General features: G+C 42.7%; 5 protein-coding genes across 10 annotated transcripts; 4 read left to right on the top strand and 1 right to left on the bottom strand.

Annotated features, from left to right (window-relative positions):
* Positions 1 to 201: 201 nt before the first annotated feature.
* On the bottom strand, positions 202 to 5275 carry snai1a (snail family zinc finger 1a). Of its 3 annotated transcripts, XM_088308727.1 has the most exons (4): positions 4945 to 5275; positions 4160 to 4229; positions 1384 to 1884; positions 202 to 835 (listed from the first exon to the last, which is right to left on the bottom strand). In XM_088308727.1, exons 2-4 carry the CDS (start codon positions 4179 to 4181, stop codon positions 651 to 653), a joined length of 708 nt encoding a protein of 235 aa, XP_088164853.1. In that variant the 5' UTR covers positions 4182 to 4229; positions 4945 to 5275; the 3' UTR covers positions 202 to 650. The 3 variants fall into 3 exon arrangements, with proteins under 3 accessions (XP_088164853.1, XP_088164851.1, XP_088164850.1); XM_088308725.1 differs by lacking the exon at positions 4160 to 4229; XM_088308724.1 differs by lacking the exons at positions 4160 to 4229; positions 4945 to 5275 and adding an exon at positions 2369 to 2725.
* Positions 4430 to 6538, top strand: LOC148326781 (uncharacterized). The gene is made up of 4 exons (XM_088308728.1): positions 4430 to 4596; positions 5139 to 5280; positions 5705 to 5789; positions 5919 to 6538. Exons 2-4 carry the CDS (start codon positions 5160 to 5162, stop codon positions 6172 to 6174), a joined length of 462 nt encoding a protein of 153 aa, XP_088164854.1. The 5' UTR covers positions 4430 to 4596; positions 5139 to 5159; the 3' UTR covers positions 6175 to 6538.
* A 106-nt stretch (positions 6539 to 6644) lies between these two features.
* LOC148326780 (glutathione hydrolase 7-like) lies at positions 6645 to 10738 on the top strand. 4 transcript variants are annotated; one of them, XM_088308723.1, is made up of 16 exons: positions 6645 to 6791; positions 6996 to 7189; positions 7255 to 7406; positions 7498 to 7615; positions 7682 to 7767; positions 8316 to 8389; positions 8461 to 8484; positions 8575 to 8642; positions 8719 to 8806; positions 8905 to 9038; positions 9146 to 9234; positions 9741 to 9845; positions 9957 to 10074; positions 10154 to 10288; positions 10380 to 10446; positions 10538 to 10738. In XM_088308723.1, the coding sequence occupies exons 1-16, from the start codon at positions 6692 to 6694 to the stop codon at positions 10693 to 10695; spliced, it is 1710 nt and encodes a 569-aa protein (XP_088164849.1). In that variant the 5' UTR covers positions 6645 to 6691; the 3' UTR covers positions 10696 to 10738. The 4 variants fall into 4 exon arrangements, with proteins under 4 accessions (XP_088164849.1, XP_088164848.1, XP_088164847.1 ...); XM_088308722.1 differs by having other exon boundaries at positions 7700 to 7767; positions 8461 to 8642; XM_088308721.1 differs by having other exon boundaries at positions 8461 to 8642; positions 10380 to 10440.
* Positions 10739 to 11574: 836 nt separating this feature from the next.
* cyld2 (cylindromatosis (turban tumor syndrome) 2) lies at positions 11575 to 17033 on the top strand. Its single transcript, XM_088308719.1, is given in 15 exon segments — positions 11575 to 11781; positions 11859 to 12321; positions 12582 to 12708; positions 12974 to 13218; positions 13284 to 13452; positions 14000 to 14132; positions 14260 to 14364; positions 14609 to 14688; positions 14827 to 14893; positions 14972 to 15104; positions 15200 to 15308; positions 15403 to 15521; positions 15941 to 16145; positions 16390 to 16551; positions 16554 to 17033. Coding segments are annotated over 14 exon segments (2112 nt in total). The 5' UTR covers positions 11575 to 11781; positions 11859 to 11898; the 3' UTR covers positions 16589 to 17033.
* A 983-nt stretch (positions 17034 to 18016) lies between these two features.
* Positions 18017 to 27395, top strand: top1a (DNA topoisomerase Ia). The gene is made up of 21 exons (XM_088309566.1): positions 18017 to 18180; positions 18689 to 18713; positions 20036 to 20120; positions 20227 to 20323; positions 20557 to 20609; positions 20756 to 20848; positions 20937 to 21006; positions 22137 to 22228; positions 22301 to 22416; positions 22487 to 22608; positions 22707 to 22829; positions 22999 to 23186; positions 23395 to 23539; positions 24019 to 24162; positions 24224 to 24409; positions 24482 to 24550; positions 24922 to 25036; positions 25160 to 25287; positions 25570 to 25664; positions 25738 to 25887; positions 26051 to 27395. The coding sequence occupies exons 1-21, from the start codon at positions 18148 to 18150 to the stop codon at positions 26151 to 26153; spliced, it is 2232 nt and encodes a 743-aa protein (XP_088165692.1). The 5' UTR covers positions 18017 to 18147; the 3' UTR covers positions 26154 to 27395.
* The last annotated feature ends 170 nt before the right edge of the window (positions 27396 to 27565 follow it).

The raw sequence follows: 27565 nt of genomic DNA, 5'->3' as shown, positions 1-27565 counted from the left end.
AGGCTTAAGATGAGTTCTTTCTCCTTCCTTAAGAAAGATAATGTCCTTTTGCGGCAACGTGCGGCTTCTTTTCCAAAGCAAGGGCAGTGGACGTCACCTGCTATCCGCCGGCGAAGGTCACTTGCCCGAGCACCTGTTAGCACCTCGTCTCTCGACGCCACAGTACCAGGGACAGCTGTGTGTGCGCGATGGCTTTTGTGTGTGTGTGCGCGATGGCTTTTGTGTGTGTGTGTGTGTGTGTGTGTGTTTGGCGGCACACTGAGAGGTTTGTCCCACCCACGCACCCCTACCTCTCAGCAGCTGCGTCTGAGCAGTGACTCCTGAGCTTGTCCGGCACCGGGACGGAGACAGGAAAGAACACCTCTTACCCCCAATGAGTTCAGGACATATTTGGTCTTCGGAATGCACACAATGGCAGCAAAAAAGTGGGGACTGATCTCAAGTAAACATCAGCCCGGGTTCAGATTTGGTCCCAACAGCCTCAAGACTTCGAAATTGTATGGAAAAGATCTGCAGGGCTAAGAGGCTTGTAAAATTCAGATCCACCATGACGACCGATTCCTTCCATTTTTCTTAAAGCTGAAATTTCATTGTCCTTGTCACGGGTCCGCCACCATCCCCATCTCGGAGCTTCGCCCGGGCCCGAGGTTTCACACGGCGGCGGAGCAACACCCTGAGGAGCTGTGTTTCTGCAGCAGTGACATGCGGCTGAAGGTGCGAGAGCAGACGCCGCACTGGTACTTCTTCACCTCGGCGTGGGTCTGCAGATGAGCTCGCAAATTGGAGCGGTCGGCGAACGCTCGGTTGCAGTGGGGGCAGGAGAACGGTCGCTCGCCTGCATCGGGAGGAACAAAAAGACGCAAAGGTGTTCACATTTTGATTGACTCGCAACCGTCTTTGGTCTTTGAAGTCACGAGAGTTTCTTCTGAGTGCCTCGCTTACACAAACACACGTATTGTGCGGATAATGAAGAAATGGTGGTGCGGTTGAAGACTGAGTGAATTAGCATGATTAAATCACGGCCAAATGAGATTAGCATGCTAACAAGTTGCGGCAAGCGCGCCATGATAAGACCCCTCGATAAGACCCTTTTGTTGTCATTGTGTCGTCCTCCCCAAAAAAGCAACGATAAGACAATTAGAAAGGGAGGCATTGTTGTCGACACATTAAACACAATGAGTGATCAATGAGCGCAGAGTCGACAGAATGCGTCGCCATGTGACTGCCTCTGTTGATCCAGCGTGGAAGACATCACATTGATTGTCATGGAGGTCCTGCTCCTTCAGGTCACGCCGCAAACGACACGCTGACTCATGACTTCAAATGTCGACTTTAACCTCGGTGTTCTATCGATGGAACCGTATGTGGAGACGTGGATCTCACCTGTGTGTGTGCGGATGTGGCCGCGCAGCAGCCACGGCCTGGAGAAAGCCTTTCCACATGTGGTACACACGCAGGGAAGGGTGTGTGAGCGGATGTGCATCTTGAGAGCCCCCAGGCTGGTGTATTCTTTCGGGCAGTGTTTGCAGAGGAAAGCAGGCCTGCTTGCGGTCACGGGGGCCTCCCTCTCCTCCTCCTCCGGAGGGCTGACATGGGCCATCACGCCGGTGCATTTCATCCGCTGGCGAGGAGCGTACGTGTGCACGGGTTCTGGGCTGGGGGGGTCTGAAGTACGCCCTTCGTCTTCCTCGCCGCTACTGCTGGCACTGCTGCTGAGGCTGGACGGGGAGCTGAGGTCCAAAGGGCCCGGGATGGTCGAGGGCTCGGTTTGGGAGGTGGGCAGGTAGAGAGCCGGCAGGATGCTGAGGTCCCACACCAGACCTGCTGTCAAGCAGGTGGCGGCGGATGAGAGCTCAGCGAGAGGATATTTGTCCAGTGACGTATCTGAGAAAGAGATGGGGGGCACAGCTCAGACTACAGGAACAAAAATGGGCTGCAAAATAAATTGAGATTCAACAAAACAGATCAAACTCATTGGATGCATGTGTCTGCTTTAACCACTTGATCTTCCCCGGATTTTCTTTTTTTAGGGCGTGAAGTTGCAGTCATTGGAGGGTTTCATTGGCCGTTTCCTCCCACGTATTCACGAGGGCTTGTAACATGAATGGCGCTCTGTCTGCCGCCACGAAGGGGGAAAGTGCATCTAACGGGCCACAACTTTATCGGGGAGTTACAGGATGTGGAGTTAAACCACGTGAAAATGAAAGGAAGAAAAAAAAAAAGACCAACATTTGTAGCCCCCACCGCCGCCATGCACGCACAGTTCCCGCATCTACTTTGGAAGAGGGGGGCTTTCTCACCAACGTGCGCAATTACGTAAGGCGGTTTTCTCAACTCAACCACTAAAATAGAAGGCTTCATCACTCACCATTCTGACATTCCAGTTCACTGTAGTTTGGCTTTTGTTTGGCGAAGTACTTTTTAACCAAGAAAGATCGAGGCATTGTCCTTTTGTGTGTTCAGCAACTGTGCGTAAAAGTATCCAGCGACGGTTAGGACGCACAGTCTGACGCGAACGGGATTAATAAAAAAAATGTCCTCTGCCAAGTGAAAAATAGTGAAACATTTATATATATAAAAAAAACAATGTTTGCCCCAATAGTCCAAAAGTTGGAGTGAAATTTGTCGGACCAGCGTGTTGCAGCTTTCATGTAGAATGACTAAATGCTGGCCTCTGTTCTGAAATACTGACACAGGCGGTAGGGGTGTGCTCGCCCCGAGGGCCCTCCCCTCCACCACCACCAACACCACCAGCACCACCAGTTCTCTCCTCCTCCTCCTCCTCCTCCTGCTGTTCTGAGCAGGAAAGGGGCTTCATGACCTCTTTCCGCAACCCAAACACGGAGCTCACAACGTTAGCAGATGAAGGTGAAGTACCTGAGATGAATGTAAATTATTGCCTGAGACTCAAAAAATATGTTAGATCACCATCTATGTACAGCAATGCCCGGAATCAGCAATTAAAGGCTCAAAATCCTCAGTTTGGGCCTAATTTGTACTTTAAAGTTCCTGGCCATACTTTTGGTACTTGAGCCTTCAGTGACAAAAACTAAATTAAAAATGTATCATACTCACCAGTGATGAACTATCAAATGAATCAACGCATGCTGATAATTGCAGATGTAGGTCAAATTTGTTTATAATAAGTTGGTCTTTGACCAAACGGTTAGTGGAATAAATATTATAATTTATAATTTAGGTTATAAATGAAGGTAAATGCTTCTACCCATAGTTCACAGCATAAACACTGGTTAGACATTCAAGTCAAATGGAAACGCTGAATAAATGAGCAAGAATGCTTAATTCTCACACAGAACAGAAGACTCATTCAAGGGTTTAATTAGAATGAAAATGGTGCAAATCATATGCTGTCACACTCAGTCACCGGATCACATTAGTTGAACCACTTAAGAAGCCTTTAGGACAGGCAAAACAACAAGATATTTGCACAGTTGATAGATATCCAATACAAGAGCTGCATCACAAAATCTGCATTTAAAAATACAGGAATGCTCACTTTAACAATTAATTAATTAAATAAAGACTTGTTTGTAATGTTTTGGTTGGTTACTTTGTTTACCTACATTTGGGGCAGGATAGATGAAAGTCCCACGCAATGCAGTACTATTCATGCTTATTACTCCTCAGGGTCATTCGAAGCGCGCTTCGGGCATTAAAAAGTTTTTGTGAAGTGCATATCACGAGCACAAATGTAGTGGATGCATAGTTTACTTGATGTCAGCCATTTGTCACACTTTATTACTGTAAACAAAGAAACCACTTGACCCTGATGTGAAGCACATGTTGTCAAAATGGGAGCGACGCAAATGGAATTATTTCACGTGGAGCAAAACCGCCACCTGACGGACAAAAGCAGTAGTGATATATGACGTCATCAGACAACGACAGCACTTGGAATTCCCCATAATTATGACATTCAATGAATAGGCAGTAGATGAACGCCACTGAAAAAAAACTTTCAGCGAATTGATTCGCTTGTGCAAGGCTTTTGTCTTCCTGTGTGTATATAATACACACATAATTCACGTACAATAATACACTTTAAAATATTGAATGCAAAGTCAGTGAAAAACTAATAACAAAAACTTGTAATATTAATACAATATCATCACGCTAATAACATAACTGCCTAACTCACCTTTTGCCTTTGAGATGGTCATTTGTGCAACATCTGCATTGGACTGGGGAGAGTCATTTCCTGAAAAAGGCTGACAGGCAAAAAAAATAAATAAATAAATTAAAAAAAGGACTTCAGGCAGTTACGTTATTCACGTGACGATATAGGAGATTATCTTGTCTCCAAAGTGCACTCTTTGATCCATTCTCGGTTCAAGCAGTTAAAGTTCGGGGCGTATCTGTGAACTCTGATTGGTGGTTTCTTGTCATAGGCGGAGTCATGAGCGTATACATTGGTTTCTCATTGGTCGAGCATTTGAAATACAAACGTCAACGACAGTACTGCTGTGCTGTCTTTTAAAACAGTTGAAGTCGTGAACGTTATTTAAAAAACAAAAACAAAACAAACAATCTCCTGTATTTACTGTGTGATAGTAAATTGAGAAACTTTAACCAGAGGTAAGAATCATGTTTGAATTTATCGATATATTGTCAAAGAAGAAGTAAATATATGTACTGCATATTGATATAATGTAGCCTTTTGTTGGACTTGGTATAATATATATTTTTACTGCTTCTCGCAGTTTAATTTATTCGGTTTATGTCTGACAAAATATTTGTTTGTGTATATGTGACGCGTGTGTTGCTACCATGCATCGATGTCAAACTCTTTATTTTTAAATGTAATTTTTCAACAAAATGTTTTTCTCGTAAAGCTGTTAAAACCAGGAGCGTGCACTGTGCAACTGCAATCTTGTTTTTTTATCGCTGTATTAAAAGGTTGTAATGTTTGATTAAAGTACTCACCCTTTGTCGAGCGACAGATGGGCCCTAACAATGCATTTCTCATGGGGTGGCCATCATTATTCAAATCACTTAGCATTCGATCTTTAATTGGCCATCCCAGTCAGATGACCATTTGCTGGACAAACTTTCAAATTGTAAAAGAGGATTAATCCGTATGAACAATTGCGATCATCTACACGTATTTTTATTGTCAGATAAATCAGAGCGAAGCAGCGATGCTCAGAAAACTCGCTCGTCTGTTTTTCGGGGGAGAGGACTCAGAGGAGGGCGCCCCAGCCCCTGAGGAAGTCCGGTCCGAAGAAGTGCTGGAAGAATGGCTTGTGGTTAGTCGTCAAGGTTGGTTTTGCATCCACTGTAAAGTTTCATTGAACACATTGAAGCATGTTTACAATATATGCATGCAAGTATATTATGTGGGGGAAAAAGACCAATGCATCTCACCATTGTTACCCACTCTGGCTTTTTCGGGTTGACTCTGAACCTTTTCACAAGTCGGTAACACTATGGTCATTTGATATAGCTACTTTAGTTTTCAACTAAATGGTGTAATGAGCAAGGGAATACACCAACATCGTGTGTTTAAGCCAAAACAAATACACATCTTGTTTGCAATACTCTTAATGTTAAAAAAAAAAAAAAAAGAAGTGATGCATGCATACATTGAATGCACATTTCCTCAACTTCACTTTCCCTTCCTGATTCTACTCTCCGAACATATTGTTCAGCGACATAAACCCACAATCTTCACTTGTATCGACAGAAGCCAGTTCTGCAGAGATCCCGACTGTGGACGCCCCCACTATACCGGACTCTGCCATGGCTATTACACACCTAGAAACTGCAAGGTAAAACATTATTAAATGTAAACAAGCTGCATGCTGCCTTTGAACATTGAATTGTAGAAATAGTCCATCTTCACATTAAACCTTATTTTGAAACCTCACATTTTATGTGTGCTTTTTTTTATTTTTTAGTATACCCGAGCCAGCGAGTGAGCAGTCGACCGTTCAAAGCAAAGAAACAGCCAGCAACATTCGAGCCATCTCAGCATTACTTTCTCCTCCTAAAGCCCTGCAAGAGGTCACAAAATTAAGCTGCATGCAAAAATCCTGCGCGTCTCACCACCCCAAGTCCCGAAACGCTATTCAGCGACATAATCGTGTTCGGCAAGGATTCCAGCACCATTCCTTCCCACTCCAACAGCCGGCACATCGCACCTTCAGTCACTAAAGTGTTGCCAGGGCAACCAGTAACGCATCTGTAGAGCCGATACCACTTTAAGTTTTTAAATGTCTTTTGTTTTACACACAACAATTCTTCTACAAATTGACAAATCTTGTGCTAATCTTGCTACAATTAATGACACTCTTTTTTTTTTTTTTTTTTAAATCAAACTGGCAGCTAGCTACTGGTATATAAGAAGCATTTAAATATGATTATTTTTTTTTAATTTAATGACTGAATTTTTAACATGCATTGTTTTCATGAATGCAAATGTTGATACAAATTGTGTCTGTAAAATGTGTTGCGCGATTTTTTTACTTGCATGTATTTGTGTCCACACATTAATAAAATACACCCAAAAAAAAGTATATTTCCCATGCGTGTTCTTTAATTATTACCTCGTTGGTTGAAAGGTAATTATACCAGCTGTATTTTTCCACACATTAAGCAGTGGGAGGAGTGTAATTCATATAATGGCGAGACACAACACTTGCAGCTGAAACCAACTTAGCATTTGCTAGACATGACCATGAAAGTCTCCCCTGGTGCAGAACTTAACCGTCAATCAACAATTAATTACAAAAGTTTTGAATTGTCTCAGTTGAACGATGCTTCCAAGCCAGGTGAGTTCTCCTGTGATTCAAATAAAGAGTTGCATTAATCTACTTTGGTTGAGCTACACGCGGTATTATGGATAACCAGTGCAAGTACCATTTTGACTCGATGCAGCTACAATTCCCACAGCAAATATATCTGGTATATTTCAATATTTTTTGTAAATTCTCATGTCCAGCTGCATGTAATTTAAAATGTCTTCCGTTCACCAGATGTCAGCAAAGCCCCCGACAACATCCCCTTGCACCAAGTGGCCTCCGGTCGGCCTCCGAATGATATCAACTTTAACAAAGCAAAGATAAGCCCCAGTCAGAAAACGCTCGTACATTTTTACTTTGCCTCTGTCACCTGTGCCATCGGGGTGACTGTTGCGTTAACGCTGCAGCTTTACCTCAGTCAAAGTCTGGTATGTCATCTTGTATTTAAATTGACTATTTGCAGTGTACTGCATGTCCAGCTGTGGTTTGTCAGCTCTTTGTAGAGGGAGCGCTGCTGACCGACCATGAACGCTGCACAGCACTTGGCCAGGGAGTCCTTGATGATCGCGGCTCCAGCGTGGATGCCGCCATCTCTGCGACTCTGTGTTTGGGTGTGATGCATCCGCATGTGCTAGGTATCGGTGGGTGAGCTTAATTTTTTTTTCTGTACTCACACATGTGAATTTCAGCGCTTGCGTCCAATCGTACATCTTTAACTTGCTCTTCTTTTATACAGAGGAGGAGTGATGCTGGTTCATGACATTCGTAAGAATGAAACAAAAGTGATCCATTTTCAGGGAACGGCACCAAAACTGCTTAGAGAGGAGATGCTGCAAAATGGCTTTGAAGAAAATGTAAGACATGACTGAAAAGTACGGCAGAGTTAAACCTTTTGACTATTTTTGAATGATGAGCTACAGTCCGATGGCTGTATGAAGGCAGGTTTGCTGGTGGGAGTGCCTGGCATGCTCAGAGGATTGTACCAAGCTCACAGAATGTACGGCAGGTAAAAAGCAAAACATTGTATATACCGTATTTTCCGGACTATAAGCCGTTACTTTTTTCCCTAGATTTGGAACCAGGCGGCTAATACAACGATGCGGCTTTGCTGTGGATTTTTTTCTCACCAGTAGGGGCGCTCTATAGTTCAGAAAATATGCTAAATAAATCTAAAATTTTTTTTTCTTTTTATATTTGTTTTATATTTTTAATATTTTATTTTTATTTAAATTTCTCTTGGGTCTGTTCTGTTTTAATTCGCAAAGTTGTTGCCGTGTTAAAAGGCGCTGTTTTTACAATCTGTTGATGTACCTTTATGTGCATTCACAGTACAAAATCCTTCTGTACATGCAGTAAACAACTCATTTTTTCAACAACTGCACCTTATAGGCTGGTGTGACTTTTATATCAGGTTTTTAGTCCCCCCCCCCCAAAAAAAAGAGTTGCTGTGGCATTTATACAGGCGTGCCTTATAGTCCGGAAAATATGGTGAATATATGATTTGATGTCCAGTTTCAACATTTTAACCGTCGTATGTTTTAAACTTTATCACAGTTTACCTTGGAACAATGTGGTCGCCAGAGCTGCTAATGTGGCAAAAAGCGGGTTTATTGTATCCAAGAGTCTCTGTAAGTCGCACTTTTATCAGTTCGTCTTCATCATGAGGATCAAACTTAATTAATCTTGTGGTGTTTTCCAGCTGACGCAATATCACAAGTAAAAGGTAAGCGGCTAATGGCCCGTTTTACGAATTTGTTCTTGCCACATGGCAGAGCTCTGCTTCCGGGTTCAAGTCTGAGGATGCCCAATTTAGCCAAAGTCCTTCAAGGTGACCTGTCAAACTTCTACAGTGGAAATTTATCACGCGAGATGGAGGAAGAGGTGGAGTAGGTCAACTAGCTTTGAATTATCTATAAACATTTCAGGGCTTTATTCATGACATTTTTTTTTGTCCCAGGTGCAAGGCCAAGGAGGAGTTCTAAGTAGCGAGGACGTAAGCAACTACACTGTGGAAGTTGGGCAGTCATTGGAAGGAATTTATAAAAGTACAAACCATGCAGTAATGACTTCCAGATAAGTTTTTTTTTATATTCTATTGACAAACCACACCAAAATATAATTTGTTACGTTTTCTTCTTCTAAGAGTTTAGAATTCTGGTTCCTGCTCCACCGTCTGCGGGTGCCGCTTTGCTATTGACTCTCAAGCTTATAGAGGGCTTCCATCTCCATGAAAACGACACCTCTGAAAATCAAACGGCGCTCCGCTGGACCAGTGAGGTAGTGAACCCGCAGAGCATACTGTATATAATGAAAGGTTTGTCTATTTTGGTGGCGTGGAATTCTGTTCATCGCCGTCTGAAATGGTCTTTGTTCAATTTGCACAGGCTCTGATGGCAGCTGTCAAAATGGCAAGCGGTCTGGATGGCCCTAAATATAACTCGTCTGGGACTGAATTGCTCGCAGACATACTAAGGTAAAATGTACTAAGCCATCATTAAGCACTTTGACAAAACGCTTTGACAGCAATTCAGATTAGCATACGTTGCGACGGTTCTTTTTATATACTGTATTTTTCGGACCACAAGGCGCACCCGTATAAAAGCCACAAAAAATAAAAATAAAAAAAAAGATATACAAGCCGCACCGGGCTATACGCCGCAGTTTTCTATGTTGAAAAAAAAAATGTCGTTTACTGCATGCACAGAACGATTTTATACTGTGAATGCACATAACGGTTCATGAACAAATTGTTAAAACAGTGCCTTTTAACACGCCAACAACTTTGCTAATGAAAACAGAACAAACCCAAGAGAAAAAAAAATCGATTTATTTAAGAGTATTTTCTGAAATATATCTCGCCCCCTACAGGTGAAAGAGCATATCCCAGCTGACTTTGTTTTATCATAATTTTAGGAGTCCATATTCTATCCTAAATTTACAGAAACAACTTTATAATCATAAATTAATGCTCCTCTAAAGCACACTTGGATCTCCACCAGACGACCACACGCTCCAGAAGTCAGAGCTGACGGTCGGACAAGTCGCTGTCATGGGAGCCGATGACCTCATCGTGTCAGTGGCGGGGTGAGCAGCCATTTTGTCATCCGTGATCATGACAGAATGCGTGTTTGGTCTCCGCTTCAGGGAACACTCACTTTCTTCCTCGTCATGTCCCGCCAAACGAATCGCCCGCAGTTCTTTGGGCCGACCATTTGGGAGCAGAATCGTAACTCGCTCGGGCATCATTCTTAACTGCGAGATGCTTGATTTCTCCTGGCCAAACGACACTCGAGGACAACTGAAAACAAAGCAAGTGAGTGTCGTTACGTATGATGAAAAGCCGTCAGGGGATCAATTTTAAAACGCTTTTTTTCTTTTTGTCATTTCAATAGAGAAACCGAATCCAACCTTTTAAAAGGCCGGTGTCAGCTTTGATACCCACAATAGTGGTACCAGCTTGGCATGTATGTGGGACGTATTCAGTACTGGTTGTATCTGGCGGATACAATTTGACTTCCATTACACAGGTAGCATTAAAAATCCAGTTGAATGTTTGGTCATTCAAAAGCTAGTACGTTTTTATAATGCAAAATATTCCTCCCACCTCGTGTGCCTTAGGTGTTGCTACGTTCCCTAGTTTATGAAAATCATATCTTGCTGTTGGCACCTGACGCGCAGTGTAAGGGTGCGAAATGTGATTTTTTTTTTTTATTCCCCCAAAGTTCACCGTTGAGATTCATTTGATACATTCCATTCTTGTCCAATATAATCGACAGCCGCTCATTTTCCCGAAGAGAGCGTGCAGCGTGTGAATGCAACAGGCCACAGAGTGGAAAAGCTGAAAACGTTTGTCAACGGAGTGCTGAGGAACAAAGATGTGATCAAGAAATGGACCGTTTCTCTCGTTCTCAAATCAAGTCTCATGTTCACATGAGCTTCCACTTCCAATAAAAACGCTGAACTGTGAAGAATTTTAATATGCTGTCAATTTTGTGGTCTCTTATTTGTATGTGGCTGTCCTTGGAAATGTGTGGGAAAAAATTAAATAAAATAAAGAAAAAAAAAGGGAATTTTGCCCAAAAAAAGAATTTTGCCATTCACATTTTTTTGCAGAACAGCAAAGCTGCACAAGAAGTATTCAAACCTTCCACAATTGGATGTTCATTCCCACTGACTTTAAGTTCCTGTCTATACAACATTTTTAGGCAATTTTTTTTTGTCTTTTTTTTCCACGAAAAAGGGAACAGGTGATGCCTGCGTGCACGTGTTCAGTGAGGAGCGTCAAGCCTGCTATGTAAAGCTGATGTACAGTTAAGATACTGTCAAACTTGCATGCCAGCTGCATCACACGTTGGGACGCGTCACATGCGTGGAGTCTGGGGACAAACATGTCACTCAAAGCGTGTACATGTGTTGGTTACAGTAAAAGGTTCTGCCTGATGTCTGATGTTTCATGGCCACCTGTTTAATGAATATGATGCATCTTGTTCATTTAAAAAAAAAATGTCATGGCATTTGATATATAGAGATTCTGAACTTCTCGATATTCCGCATTTTTTACAGTATTGATGATTTCTATAATAGCATAGTAATTGAAATCCACTGATTTCTGGCGTAATCATGTTTTCCCTCCTTTCTTTCTATTCGTGCAATATTTTGTAATAAAATGCTGTGTCATGGCTCCCCTAAAACCGACAAAGTCAGGCAAGTGTTCATTGGCCGTTATCTTATCATAGCTGCAGTCACGCACTGTCATTGAAACGTGTCCCAGTGAGTGCACGCACTTTGTGGCGTTAAGGGCGGAGATGAAGTGCAAGTGGCAAGTGGGCGTGACCGGTCGCACTCAGGTCAATATTAGAACAAGACAAAAAGAATATCGCTCACTCACCCACCTCGCGAGGACACAAAGTGTCATAGAACGCCTGGGGGGATTTTCTTATGAAACATAACGACTAATTGTCTCTAACTTGGAGTTGAGTTGCTAGCAAGGGCGGCGTGTGACCCGAAGGCAACCATCGAGGTGAGTGTTTATTTTGACAACACTTTGGCGAAACAAAAGAGCACGTTCACATGTTCTCACGCGTCGCATTTCAACAGATTTACAGCGTAAAACACCTGCTTGCCTTATTCGGATCCGATGGAGCCCATCCCGGTGTTAAAAGAAACGTTTTTCATCGTCACACGTGGGAAGTCGCGGAAAGGCTTCTGCCGAGGATGCATCGGTCGGGTGGAGGCAGAGACACCACGAGGGGAGCTGACGGGGATTCTCTACTCCGCGGGGGGGCCCAAGAAGGGGGGCGTCGTGCGGAGGGAGGACACGTACCCACTGAGCAGGCGCCAAGCTCAGCTCCTGCTCTTCATCCCCTCCGGAAGCAAAAGGCTGGACTTGCTGTGCAACCCGCAGCTGTTCTCGGCCATTTGTGAGCTGACTGTGGATGATGTGGTGGTGGTGAAGCACAAGAAGGGCCATCTACCCGGACTGGTGAAGAACCTGATGGAGGTTGGGAGGAAGGAAAATAAAGATGATCTGCAGACGTTGGCGTTTGAAGTGGAATTTATGGTAAGTCCCTTTTTTTCTTACCACGAGAGAATTTTAACCACGATGGAAGGAGAACCACTTATGTAACCGCAAGAGATGCACTTGTGATGGTAATCCTCAAGTGCGCGGCGCCTCTGGCTAATAATTGCATAAGTGTTGTTATACATCTTGATCACAAGTCTATGTTACCAGTCATATAAATGGCTTGACAAATAAGAGAGCATTTGGACAAACTGTGTGCTTTGACTTTCACAATCAGCTTTTCTCCGTCTGCCCACCAGGAACAAGATCTGACTTTATCGTCTAAAAAGCCCACCCCTTCGCACCTGTTCGGTGCTGCAGACATCATCCAGGTGGTCCCATCTTACTCCATCTCGCAAGGTCTAAGCTGGAACACGGGCCAACATGGTATGCAAGTGGTCAATGCTGTATCATCATAAAACGTAAAAACAAATTTGCTGTAGACGCAAAACTGGTCCGGTTACTTTGGAATGCAGAAAAGTGGAGCCATCACTTCACATCACATGGCATGGCTTTGGCGTGCTTTCAGAGTTGTCTGCATATTTTGAACATGCTGTCTCCCTGTGTTGTGTTAGCTAAAAGCATATCACAAGATTTAAGATACCGCCCAGCGTATGACTTTTTAACCTGTAACCTTCCGAAATTCCTGCAGGTCCTAACAAAAAGGTGACGCGCATCAACTCCATGCCAATTATTAGATCTTATGGACAAATGAGGGAAAGGCATACAGAACAGAGAAACATCGATCCGATCGCAGAGCACGACGCATCAAGTGTACCTTTGGAAGTGGGGTCCTTGGTGGAGGTTCTGTCCACCACAGGGGTCACAGTTTATGGCGTCGTGAGGTGGCTGGGTGTCCCTGGAGGAAAAACATCAAAATGGGCTGGGATCGAGTTGGTGAGTCTCAAGATGATCATGTAACTTGAAAATTTGCAATTGACTATATCGGTCTCGTGCATCAGGACTACGATGTGAACAGTTGTTCCGATGGGACCTACGGAGGCCAGCGGTTGTTTACCTGCAAAAAGGGCAGGGCTTTGTTTGTCCCCATCACCAAATGCAACCCCGATAGCAGGTTTGTCTGCTCCTCCACAGAAAGTGACACAAACAGCCTGGCGGAAATACCTCCAGGTGAGTTTCTTCATGCAATTGAATGTCAACTCATTTAGCAATTAAACAGCGTGCACAAATAATCATTTGTTGTGTTTCTCTCCTACGTAATGACTTAATGAAATGAACTCATTCACTGCCCGTCCACTTAAAAATTGGATTTTTGACTTAAATAGCCGTCAATGGCAGTGAATGATATTTTTATTTTTTGGGGGGGGAATAGAAGATAGCAATATGCTGGTAATCATATATTTAGTAAGTTTTAGCACCTTACTTGCTTGTTCTGTTATCTAAAAAATGAGAGAGAGCCCAATTTAGCCTCTGGCATGATGAGAAAATGGTTCTCTCAACTTGAATAGTTGCAGTCATTACTGTCACTGTAAGTGGTGCACGTTAGCCCCGTGGGAACACTCTTGAAATTATCATCTTTGCCGAATGCCGATGAAATTAGAATGTTTGTCTGCGCAAGATTAAAACTTTTATTGTAATCACCAAATTGGAGGTGTATTGAAAACAAATTATATTTGATGTCACTGAAAAAAAAAATCTCCGTGTGTGTGTGATGAAGTTCCTCCATATGTAGACTCTGAGGAGTATGTGGCGCCCATTGTCGATTCAGAGGCCATGTCTTTGTTAGTGGGAAGAATGAAAGGGATTCAGGGTCACATCAACTCCTGTTATCTGGATGCCACACTTTTCAGGTAAAACCAGTTCACCACCCATCACAACACCTGACTATTAAGTGGTGCTGTGATGTCACGGCACATGTCAAGAAGTGACAACGTGGTTAAGTGCACCTGGATGAAAGTTGTTGTTTTCTTTCTGCAGTTTGTTCAGCTCCTCCGTGACCCTGGATAGGATCTGCCGTTGGCCTGCGGACACTGAGCAGCCTGTTGCTTTCACGCTGAAAAAAATAGTCAATCGTTTACGCAGGTATGGCTTTCCACTCAGCTGGCCTGCGTAGTTTTTTTTTTTTTTTTTAATTTTTCATATTCTCACATTTAGCCTGCAAAACAAAAACACTGATATTTCAAATAAGCAAAAGTAGTGAAGTTTTTTTTCATTTCTTAATGCTTGGGTGGGTCCTCGCTCATTAATATGCCTAACGTGCTTTTCTTCATTGCTCTCAATTATTTTGCCTTTCGTCACTCACTGGCTGCAAATGCGCTTCTCGTAGACAAGGGTTCGTGCCTGCTGCAAGTGTTATGAATTTCCGCAATCAACTTGGATGTGACACCTTTCGAACGGAGGAAAAAGGTCCATATTCTTCAAAGTCCTTTTTCCATATATGCCATTCTTGCTAAAAAAAAAAAAATCGATCTTTGACGTCTTTAGCTGTCAATGGCACTAAATGAGTTAAGCGTCTTATGTTTTTTTTTTTTTTTTTCCCTGCAGACCCTGAGGAATTCATCACACTTCTCTTTCAGAAGGTTCTTGGCATTGAGCCGCTGCTCAAACTCAGGTCTGACTTTGGGCAATCCAGTTTGAAACTTTTAGTCTCAAAAGCCCATTCAAGTTATTAAATACAAATTTCCACCAGGTCGAGAAGTGGAAGTTCTCAAGGGGCCTACACACTCCAGATCTTTCTAGAAAAGGAGCAGATGACACAGATACCCACAGTACAACAACTGCTGGACACTTCCTGCCTGTCGTGTGACGTCAAATTTGAGGAGGTACGGTAAAGTGAAGTCCTTCGGGGAGGACAAACAAAAAATCTGTCACTATTTAACCCTTGGTTCCTAATATTATATTTGACCTATTTCCTTAGATGCCGTCCTGCCTGATAGTTCAGATGCCAAGGTTTGGAAACAAGTATAAAATGTTTTCTCACATCATTCCGTCCATGGAGCTGGACATCGCTGACCTCCTTCACAACTGTAAGGAACAAACCATATTGTACAAATCAGAACAACAAATATTCACGCTAAACATTTGGCATCTTTTTAAAACGACCACTGTGTGTTCCGACAGCTCCGAGGCTATGTTTCATCTGCGAGCAAATGGCTGAGTATGAGTGCCTCCAGTGTTTGCCAGATCACAAACTGCATCCTGGGAGAATTAAACAATACTGCGCAACCTGCAACACGCAGGCAAGGCAATTTTGGAACATTGCAAATAAAGTTACTACGGCAAATATTTTTCTATTAGTTGTGCGTTGTAGTAGACTGACATTGATTACAATTTTGGCAAAGTCTGTTGAAGTGCGAGTGACTCGAGGTGAAAAAGCAAACAGGCAGCTAACTGCTGATTGGCTGCTACCCATTGCACCAGGAAACAATCAGATGGTGCTGTGGGCGGGCCGATCTGCTTCTGCAGGCAGGGTCACGAGCACACCAGAGAGAAAGAGAAACCAGCTTTTAATTTATCGGCCTTGAAAGTTATTAAAAAGGCCGATGCCGATTATCGGCAAAATGACAAATATCGGCCCTGATAATCAGCCCCGCCAATAATCGGTCTGTCACTAATTTACACGACTTCATATTTATTTGACTACTTCTTTGTTTTGAAGGTGCACAGACATTCATCGCGACAGCTGCATTCCCCAAAAGCTCTGTTGGTTCCAGATGGGGTAGCCACAGCTTCCCCTGCACCCCGGCACACAATGCAGCTGTTTGCTGTGCTTTGCATTCACACCAGTCACTATGTGTCCTTTGTCAAATCGGGCTCCGACGCACACTCCTGGCTCTTCTTTGACAGCATGGCAGATAGATGCGGTGAGGATCTCAAAGATTATCTGCCTACTTTTTTTTTTTTTTTAAACCAATGACCTAGCTCGCCGAAAAATGTTCGTGCAAACACTGGCATGTTTTGGTTTTCAAATGAAACGGTCGCTCGTGACTGTTTTTGTTCTGATAAAGCAGGCTCAACAAATGTAGATAAGGATGCACTCTGACTTCTTTTGTCTCCACAATCGCTTCTCAATCTGATATCTAATCTCAACGCCGCTCTTCCTTGCAGGTGACGATCAAAGGGGCTTCAACATCCCAGAGATCCAAGCTTGTCCAGAGCTGGGTGACTTTTTGTCCCTGTCTGAGGAGGAGCAGGCACGGGCAAACCCGTCGTGTGCTCCGGAACTTGTGCGCAGGCTGCTGTGTGACTCCTACATGTTTTTATACCAGCAATGACACTTTCCAGTTCAAATCATCAGGGGCCTTAAATGTATGACAACAAGGACACAATGTTCTAGCAACAGTGCCTTAAAAATAACTTTGCACTTTATCAACCAGATTTTGATTATTGCATCCAAACAGCAGAGTGGATTTTTTTTGGGGGGGGGGACATGTCACAAAATGCATTAATGTTCAGAAGGAAATTCTATTTCCATATTCGGACAATCTAGGAGTAAAATGATTCTATTTAAATTTGAGATTTTATTGCATAATTTTATTTTTGTCCTTTTGTCGTGAATTGTGGCTATTTATGGTAAGGTTTAGAATGCCACTTGTAAATGTTTTTATGCTATTTTTTCTTTCTATTTCATGTGATAAATAAACTATTCCAGCACATGATTTAAAAGGGTAATTGGACCCACCTTGACCTCCTTTCCAATATTTTGTTGCTGGACAAGTGGACTGGAAAAAGAACAAATATGATCAAATTGGGCTTACTGTAAACAATTGCACTGCACGTCATTTTATTGTACAAAGTCTGAAAACATTGCAGTGTCTCTTTACTGAATCCGTTTACATGGCTATTTTATTGCTAATCCGTTAAGAAGTTGGAAGTGAGTTAGGGAAAATTCAAAACGTTTATATTTATTTGTTTATAACCAATTACTATGGTGCCTAATGCAAAGTGTCACTTGACTAGCAGTCTTACGTATTTGACTGTGTTTTTTAACAGTTTGGGTTTCAATTTCAAATCACATGGGGCTCTGGGAGGTTAGAGAATTTATAGTGCAACGCCCTCTTTTGGATGGAAAAGGGTTTGCCAACTCGGCATGACTTCAGCAAACTGAGGAACCATCGTTTCACGTCCTCTGTTATTTTGCTTGCTCACAGGTTTACCAAAACACGCATCAGACAAAAAAAAGTCATTCCCGTTCAACCGAGAGCATGCATGTAAGTTACTTTGATGAGCGCATTTAAATCGGTTGCAGTTGTACAAAATTCCACGTGCGGCAATCCTGGGCCGACACATTTCTGTCACTTACTATCGTGCAACACATGGCCGGTAACCTTTACGTTCTCAGCACATCAAGTCTGAAACTCTCGAGTTGTTATGTGATAGCTCGTGCTGTTGGTTCTCAAGGTTACTGAGGGCAGGTCGGCCAGCCTTGCATTCTCTGGCCCACATTCTGGTCACCTCCAAATTTGAAGTCATAGCACAACAACACGATTCCAAAGGACCAGCGGATATCATTCAAACAAGACATTATCGGACAATGTTTTGCGATAGTGGTGGTGAGCATTTTTAAGAACAATCTGTTCAGCGAGTTGCCGTCATGCATCTAGTCCGTACATCGGACGCCTAAAAAAAAAGCAGGGAGACAGGGAAGATTGAACTACCGCTGCTAGAAAGCAACACGTTTCTCAATAAGGAGGAGCTACACTACTGCCAACCATTTAAATGCAGCGCATGCGCACTCCGGCTGAATTGGCACTTAGGTCTTGGCCAAGCCAGTCCTTTCTTCATTCTGCCTGCTGCTGCTCGCCGGTGTGTGGTTGCCCCTCACGTTTGTCATTTTTAATTTTTTTAACAATCGGCGCTTAGGAAATGAGTGGGGACCATTCCCACAACGAGAACCAGGTAACGGCGAACCCATTTCGTGATGCCAAAATCCGTGTTCAGCGCGTACATGCTTGCTAGCATTCAATTTGTTTGGCTTGACAGGGTAACTTGGCTAACTGTGAACAGTGGCTGCTAATGCGCGTTGGCCGAGTGTCTTCTTTAAGTCTCCTCGTTTTGTTAATAATAATAATAATGTGTTGACAACTTACACTCAGTACTTGGTATTGATGACACAACAGTGTGCTGACGAGTTATCACATAGTCTTATGTGGTTCGACGCATACTTGAATAGAGTGACTAGAGTGTCGTAAGGCTGCATTTAATGTGGCGTTAGCATTTCGCTCTAGCAGTCTAAGGTATTAGCCGCTAAGTCACATCACCAGCCAGTGTACGTAGCACGTTAGCTCACGTAGCTAAGAAGCTAAGATACTGTCGATTTGCCATCCAGCAAGTTCAAAGTTAGTTAGCCGCCGGCTGGTTAGCTTCCACGAAATGTAACCCTTATCTGTCTTCTAATACATTTCAGATCGACTGTGGCTCTCGGGTGAACGGTAAGCGTGTAGCATTTCTAATATACATCACGATTAAAATGTTTTTTTCCCTAATTTACACATACCTTCGATGATAAATTACAACATGGGATTAGTTTTAGAGCAGAGCACAGAAATGGCGTCCAGAGACTAAGTCCTCTCTTTCACTCACAAGCGTCTATTGTTCAAAAGGGAGGTCTTGCTACAGCTGTTAGGAAAATAATATCGCCACTTGGAATGCGTATTTGGACAGAGCTAGAGGTGTTTTATCGATTTCTTGTGTTGGATGTAGCCGTCGGTCCCGTTAAGCGGGCCAATTTTCCACCTGAAAGTGAAGGTTTGGGGGTTGAGGACTTAGTCTCTGCGCCATTTTCTTTTTCAGCGCAGCGGCCTGACTGCTGCAAGCTGAACCCAAGCTCGCCGCCTCGGAGGTGTACAACTAACTGCACATGCCTAGCCTTCTCGCCTCCACGACGGGAACACGATGTGATAAATAAGCGCTAGCAACGGCCTCGTTTACGACACCATCATTAGTGTTTCGATCACTGGTGGCGTGAATTTTTCATTGCACGGGAGAAAGTAACTTTTGACAGCCCAAGGCTTTGGTCAGCATTTAAGTTGATTTAAAGTCGCAACGAAAGGGTTTAAATAGACACTATTTCAGACCGTCTGGTTAGTTCGGTTGAAAGGTCCAAGATACTATAAAAATGAAGAATGACAAGGTGATTTTCTAGATTAGTTTTACAAAATTGGCACTCGTCTGATATGGACTAATATTTTTGGGGGACACACATGGCTTGAGTGTCTCCTGCGATTCAATCAAAATCTTTTTTTTGTATTCTTTTATCAGAAAATAAAAACCTGTTAAGAATGAGGTCTTAACGGCGATCAGGCCCAAGAAGAACATGATTCACCTAATTCAATGTGTACATAAAATAACACACTGTACATAAAAGAATACATGAAAGAACGCGGCACAATTACCACTGGAAAACTGTCAATAGACAACCCTCCACCCTAAATTGAGGAGTGCCGTAAATACTGATTAAATGTACAGAATGCAAGCGCAACAAAAGAATAGCTACATGTCCGAGCAGCGGCAACTGGTATGATGAAATTCTGCAACGTTTAGTTTAAAGCTATACAAAGAAAACGACAACGACCGTTCTGGTTGACTCGAAATGTTTTTTAGTCATCTTCAAAGATTACTGAACTAATTGGTTGTATCTTTTGAATTTTCTAGTTTTTTTTTTCTTTACAGAATACTTGCTGAAATGAAGCTTGAGACCAACTTTTGATTGCAACTGTCCTCACATAACTACCTCCGTTTTTTTTTCTTGTAGACTCCCACAGGCATAAATATAAAGAACACAAACACAAGGACCACAAGAAGGATAAGGAACGGGAGAAACTCAAGCATGGCAACGGGTATAACATTCATTTGCACAAAAATGCACACCTCCATCACTTGCCCAGGAAATGTTCCACTAAGTCTGATCTCTGGTTTTGTGTTTTTCATCTATTGATTCATCAGTGACCACTCATCTGACAAAAAACATCGAGATAAGGATAAGATGAAGCACAAAGATGGAAGCACAGACAAAATTAAGGACAAGCACAAGGCGAAAAAGGTGACTTGCAATGCCGTCTCTGCATTTATATTTAGCCCGAAGGAGCCTCCTGCTTTTGTCACTTTGTATTTTAATCGCACCTAGTCTGTCCTGTAACGTCTCTGAATATGTTTAATAATGTCTGCGTCTTGCCCATTTATTTATTTATTTTTTTAATCTTACACATAAAGTGGTAATGCAATATGGTTTAGAAGGCATTGTCGGCTGATTAACAAGCATGTTTACCTTTCTAGATGAAAGTCCTTGACGGTAAAATCAAAAAGGAGAAAGAGAATGGATTTGCCAGGTATGTATGCTCGGGGTTCTGTTTTAAGGGATACACAGTTTGGGCCATACATATGCTTTGTATGGAAACTTCTGGCCCACCCTGTTTAAAACAAAAAAAAAAAAAAAAAAAGACAAATGGGCTCATGACCGTGTTCGTCTTTTCAGCCCCCCACATGTGAAGTGCGAGCCTGAAGATAACTTTTACCACTCCCCCAAACACGAGAAGTCTCTAAAGAGAGAGCGGGATGATGATGGAGAGTGAGTAACCAATAAACATTTGACATGCCAATATATATAATTTTGGTAGTCTCTTTGGTTACTGATCATATTTATGTTCATGTTTCAGTTGTGATTTTAAGCCCAAAAAAGTAAAGACAGAAAATGACAAGAAGGACAAGAAAAGGAAACAAACTGAGGTATGTTAAGTATATAAGCTTAGGCAAAAATATTTGATTCATGTTTTTTTTTTTTTAATCAGGACTGTGGAGACATTATTTAGATTTTGCCGAATATATAAAGTTTCATTTCCCTCCAGTTATGGAGTTAGTATGACACTCACAGACGCGTCTCCGCTTTGCACAGTTCTCCGGCAGGCGGAGACAGAACCGTGGGTTTGTCTTCATAGCTTGTTTGGAGGGAGTGGCATGCCGAAAGATGCTGTTAAATATGAACGGTTTGCCCGACATAAAGGAGCCTTCTCGTTAAACGGCATCGTGAAAGCGTTGAGAGCGCGATGGTCAGGTTAGCAATTGCGACGCGTACAACCAACAACATAAATTCAAATACAAGTTTACTGAGCAAGTTTGTTCCCCTCTTGTTGCATTTAACAAGGTCATAATTCAAAAGTGTCGTTTGTAGATGAGAGAAGTCATGCACGTTAGCATAGCTGCCATATACACGTTGACATATGTATAGTTCTCAATTAATTCGAAATAATCCGATACACGCTTTTTTTTTTTCTCCCTCTCTGCTTAATTTATTATACCAAAAATCCCGACTCGCGTGCCCAAAAAAGCATGATCGGGACATCCCTACTCCCGTTAAAAGTGAACATTTTATTCACTGTAAGGATTTGTAACAGTGCTGTCGTTTTTTTTAAATAACAATTAACCTGGGAGCAACGTGGAATTTTTTTTTCCCATTTCTCTGGGTCACATCACACCCGCGACTTGCGATTTTATTTATTTTTTGGCTTCTAAATGCATTTATTGAACGATTCTGGCAAATAAGATAAGCCTGCCCATGCCCAGCTTCCGTGTTAACGGCATTATTGTTTTTACTACACAGTCATAAAGCTTATCATTGGGATGTTTCCAGTGACAAGATTACATATTGCACATTTAGTTTCAAATTCCCTGATTTGCTTTTTGAAATATTTGTAACTTAAGTTCTTTTGTTTTAGTGTTGCTGTTTTTCCATCACGTGATCTTTTTAAGTGAGTTTAATTTAGCGTGGCGTGTATGTGAGGCTTTCTGACTAGATGTGAATTGCAGCTTGGGTTGGGCCCGCTCACTTGATTCTTTTTATTTTTCTCTCCCCTTTTTAGGACATCAAGCCTAAAAAGACAAAAGATAAAAAAGGAGAAACTGCCGATGGAAAAAAGAAAGCAAAAAAGGAACCAGAAGAGAAATGGAAATGGTGAGTGAGTTGTTGCATGATTTGGTGCAATTCTTTCATGCGTCAATATATATATTTTGCAACGGACTCCAGGTGGGAAGAGGAGCGATACACAGATGGTGTCAAGTGGAAATTTCTGGAGCACAAAGGACCTGTGTTTGCCCCACCATATGTGCCCCTCCCTAGCAAAGTCAACTTTTACTATGATGGTAAGAAACCTATGTTTACTTAACAAGACCACTTGTACCCGGCTCCTCACGGCATCTTTTTATCTCGAAGGTAAGCCAATGAAGCTCAGCCCAGAGGCAGAAGAGGTGGCCACGTTCTTTGCCAAAATGCTGGATCATGAATACACCACAAAGGACATCTTTCGAAAAAACTTTTTAAAAGATTGGCGGAAAGTAGGTGCAAAATAAGTACAGCTGTCTTTTTATAGTTTCTCCAAACCCTTTATTTTTTTTTTTTTTTTTAATTTACTTGGATATTTTTCCAAATCCAGGAAATGACATCTGAGGAAAAGGCGAAGATTACAGACTTGAAGAAGTGCAATTTCGCTGAGATGTCTGACTACTTCAAGGCTCAGTCTGAAGCTAGAAAGGCCATGTCCAAGGAAGAGAAACTGGTAAACTTCGGTCACTTTTAATAAAGTACACGCATTTATTTCATGATGAAACAACAGCTGCAGAACTGATCTTACCAAGCTTCTTGGTGTACCCAGCGTACAAGTGCGCAAGCAAATTCTTGGTTCGTCAGTACTCGTGACATGAATTCATTTCTTTGTAACTTTGTAGAAACTAAAAGCGGAGAACGAACGCCTCTTGCAGGAGTACGGCTTCTGCATCATGGACAACCATAGGGAACGGATTGCTAACTTCCGCATTGAGCCCCCTGGCCTGTTCCGTGGTCGCGGGGACCATCCCAAGATGGGCATGCTTAAACGTCGGATCGGACCGAAAGACATCATCATCAACTGCAGCAAGTGAGTCATTTATATTTTGTTTATTCATTCTGCGCTACCAAGCCTTTTGTCAGCAGCACGGTTAAGAATGGCCACTTTGGAAACTTACTGTGTGCTTGTCGTTTAGTTTTTTTATAGTTGGTGCATATATAGCGTATATTGAAAGGTATCGGGTGATTCAAAACACAAGTGCACAGTAACACCCTGTATTAATCTAATATGCAAACAGGGACTCCAAGCACCCGCAGCCTCCTCAGGGCACAAAGTGGAAAGAAGTTCGCCATGACAACAAGGTGACATGGCTGGTGTCGTGGACTGAGAACATCCAAGGCGCCATCAAGTACATGATGTTGAATTCCAGCTCAAGGATTAAGGTAGGCTGACACCTGAGTTTGACGGCTGTGCATCGTGGCTCCCTTCTTTTGTACAGTGCGGCGTTTCAGTGTGCCACAGTATCAGAAGTATTATTTTTTTATTTTATTTTTTTTATCATAAGGTGACGCAAGCTGAACAAAGTGTGTGTGTGTGTACGGGCGGGATTGTCTGCTAAGTTACACGATGCCTTCTGATTGTTCCCCATGCTGCAATTCTGTAACTTTAGGAATAAAAGTCAAAGCAGAGCAGAGCGTTCTTACACACCAAACAATTCAATCAAAACGATGCGTCTTCAAAAGCAGCGGTTATAGTGCGGGAACCCGCGAATGAATGTTATGTTATTAGAAAGCTGCGAGTAGACCTCAGCTAAGAGCAAAGAGGTCGTAAGTGAGCCGGAACGTTACTGTAATGTGGTCAAAACGCTTTGACTCAATCGTATCCTATGGAACAACTGTCGTCCCTTTTTGTTTGTGCTCAGGGGGAGAAGGACTGGCAAAAGTATGAAACGGCGCGTAGACTAAAGAAATGCGTGGACCGCATCAGGACGCAATATCGCGAGGACTGGAAGTCCAAGGAGATGAGGATCCGGCAGAGGGCCGTGGCGCTTTACTTCATCGACAAGGTGAGCTGCACGTCGGCCGTGACAAAAGTCTTGAAGGCCAACTGGTTCTCGTGTGCCGCAGCTGGCTCTGAGAGCAGGTAACGAGAAGGAGGAAGGAGAGACCGCCGACACGGTGGGCTGCTGCTCCCTCAGAGTGGAGCACCTCAAACTCTATCCAGAAAACGACGGTCAAGAATATGTGGTGGAGTTTGACTTCCTGGGTAAAGATTCCATCCGATATTACAACAAAGTCCCTGTGGAAAAAAGGGTGAGAAATTTGAAGGAAGAAAAAAAACGGCCTCGCAGCAAACTTTCTTCACGGCTGTTGTTTTTCTTTTAGGTTTTTAAAAACCTTCAGTTGTTCATGGAAAACAAAGAGCCAGATGACGACCTGTTTGATCGCCTGAACGTAAGCGCCGAAATATGTATTTGTACCTTGTCGTTCAACCGCAATCCGTTTCCAGATGCCTAACAACATTTTAGCAAGCAAAAAGTTAACCAGCCAGTACTTGGAACAATGAACGTGGCAAAAGGTGGAGCTGGCAGTGGCTCACAACAGTCAAATACAGAACCTGATTTGCACTGACTACATTTGAACCTTGAACATTTCAACTTCCCCCAAAAAAATCATTTTGATTTCGTGGTCAGTTTGGCTTGGTACAATGGCATCGAATGTGGCTCGGACGGAAACGGAACAACTTTTTGTTGTTTTTAGAAGAAGCACCGGTGTATTTGGAATGTTGTCATCTTATTCACGTTGTTCCAATTTTGTTTTGGCAGACTTCGATTCTCAACAAGCACCTTCAGGAGCTGATGGACGGTCTGACAGCCAAAGTTTTCCGTACATACAACGCATCAATCACCTTGCAACAGCAGCTCAAAGAGCTCACAAATGGTACGCTGCCGTTGGCCACTCTCGGCTGAACAATCCAAAGCAGATCAATGACAAGAACGTTCCTTAAGTTGATCCTTTTCCTAATTGATTAGCGTCTATTTTGTCGCCGTCACTATTTTACAGTGGATGAGAACGTTCCGGCCAAGATTCTGTCCTATAACAGGGCCAACCGAGCTGTGGCCATCCTGTGCAACCACCAGAGGGCTCCACCTAAGACGTTTGAGAAGTCCATGCAAAACCTGCAGACTAAGGTGAGCATGGGACAAGAGGTGCTTTTGTTCCATACAGAGCGGCACCTTGGAACCAGAATGGATCATCATCATCATCACACAACTGTCACGTTGTTTTTAGAAAGATCACATTTGCACTTTTAGTCATGGGTGCTATATTCAACTACCTTTGACGGCACAGTTGCCCCTGCTAACATGGCCACCACATTGACGCGCTTTTCATCCTGCTCTAGTTTATCGCGAGTATGTCTGTGATGGCAACACGTCGGCGTTTACAGAGTTCTCCTCTTTCATTTGTCTCAGATTGAAGCCAAAAGGGACCAGCTATCGGACGCTAAAAGAGAGCTGAAGAGCGCCAAGGCTGACGCTAAAGTACAGAGGGATGAAAAATCCAGAAAGTGAGTGGACTTGAGATGTGCTGCACGTTTGGTTGTTTCGGCCTCGTTTTAACGACGGCCCTTGACCGCGCAGGGCCGTGGAGACGAAGAAGAAGGCCGTCCAGAGGATAGAAGAGCAACTGATGAAGCTGGAAGTGCAGGCCACCGATCGCGAAGAAAACAAGCAAATTGCGCTCGGCACGTCAAAGCTCAACTATCTTGACCCTCGCATCTCTGTGGCGTGGTGAGTGCCTTTTTTTTTTTTGAAAAATCTTTTTAAAGATAAAGATAAAGATAAAGATGTCCTTTATTAGTCCCACAATGGGGAAATTTGAAGTGTTACAGCAGCAAAGATATAGAATTAAGAATTAAGTGTCCAGGCCTCTAAATTTGGTTTCCCTTACAAGGTCTAAGAAGTGGGGCATTCCCGTTGAGAAGATCTACAACAAAACCCAGCGCGAGAAGTTTGCCTGGGCCATCGACATGGCAGACGAAGACTTTGAATTTTAAATTCCAGTTTTGAATTTTAAATTCCAGCTTGTGGTTTTAACTCTACTTTTTAATCGGATACTTGTTTTTACTATAACATTTTTTTTTGATGGACTGACCCGATAAGGTTTTGGCGGGGGAAAAAAAGATGAGAAGAGGCCACATTCGAGCGTGGTAGTTGAAACATCTGATCTGCGATCAGGCATCAAGCTGAACTGAGCATCAAGGCATATTAGTGCCAGTAGTTGGATGGCACCCCCCACCCCTCGCCCCCCTCACCTTTTTTCTCCCTGTGACGATGCCTGAAATTTGAACTCTGTGGTCCTATTGCTTGTGTATTAAGCAAAAAAAAAAAAGAAAAGAAAATGCTTTGTATCATTGTATCATCATGCACCGTTTTGATTTTTAGCCCCCTTCATGTATTATGAATGCATCTATATTTTGATAGTCAAATCAAATGAATTCCTTAATACCACCCACAGGCCTTTTGAGGACAAGGACAAATGTGAGCTTGGTGTGTGTGCGCGTGTGTGTGTGTGTGTGTGTGTGTGTGTGTGTGTGTGTTATGCGTGTATGTATTAGGGGCCCCGACCTAAAATGCTGTCTGTTTAGGGTGATTATTTTAAACTGGACTATTTAAAATGGCGTTTAGCATGCAAATGTGTGGGAAGTGGGCAAGCTTTTGGGGGTTGGAGGAACACTGCAACCATGTTAACTTTTACTTAAGCAAGCAGAATGTGAATATATGTTTTACAGCCTTTCAATCAGGGACTTTTTTTTCTTCTTTTCCTTCAGTGTAAATGTGAATCAATCATTTTGATCGTATCATTTGCGAGCCCCCATCCCCTGAAGCTGCTATTCAGCCCCCCCACCCCCCAAAAAAAAGTCTACATCTGGGTTGATCTTAATTTGTTTCAAGAAAAAGAATTCCCCCCCCTGTTACTTGAGCGCATCGTATTTAAGTCTATAAAAGGAAAAATGTTTCTCATTGGAGAAAAGAGCGTGTGTGAGGGATATCAACTTTGCCAAAAATAATCACCAATCTGTTACGATTTTAGGTAGTTAATTGTGTAAAGAATGAGGTTAAAGCAATGTAACATTTTAATGTGAATTCATTTTATTCCACTCATGATAGGAAAGTTGATGTAAGTAGTTGTAAAGTCAACATCCTATTCCTTTTTTGTCCTAGCATTTGATCATGTTAAGTTGTATGCTCATTGTAGGTTAAGACTATAAATAAAAAAAAAAACCCACACGTCAAAACATGTTTTTTGTGTTTGTGTATATTTTTCACTTGAGAGTTTCTCGTCTGTCCTTGGCTGCTTACAACTGTCGATCTGTGTTGCTCAAAACTCCCCATCAACATCAATTTATTCATAAGGAAAACAAAACGTATTTTTGTTGGTCCCAGTTTCAGGCCTGATTCATCTCAA

Source organism: Idiotropiscis lumnitzeri, chromosome 11 (genome assembly GCF_059441095.1).
Source record: "Idiotropiscis lumnitzeri isolate Australia: NSW breed Sydney's pygmy pipehorse chromosome 11, RoL_Ilum_1.0, whole genome shotgun sequence".
Lineage (NCBI taxonomy): Eukaryota > Metazoa > Chordata > Actinopteri > Syngnathiformes > Syngnathidae > Idiotropiscis > Idiotropiscis lumnitzeri.
This window is presented reverse-complemented; position numbering and strand designations above follow the sequence as displayed.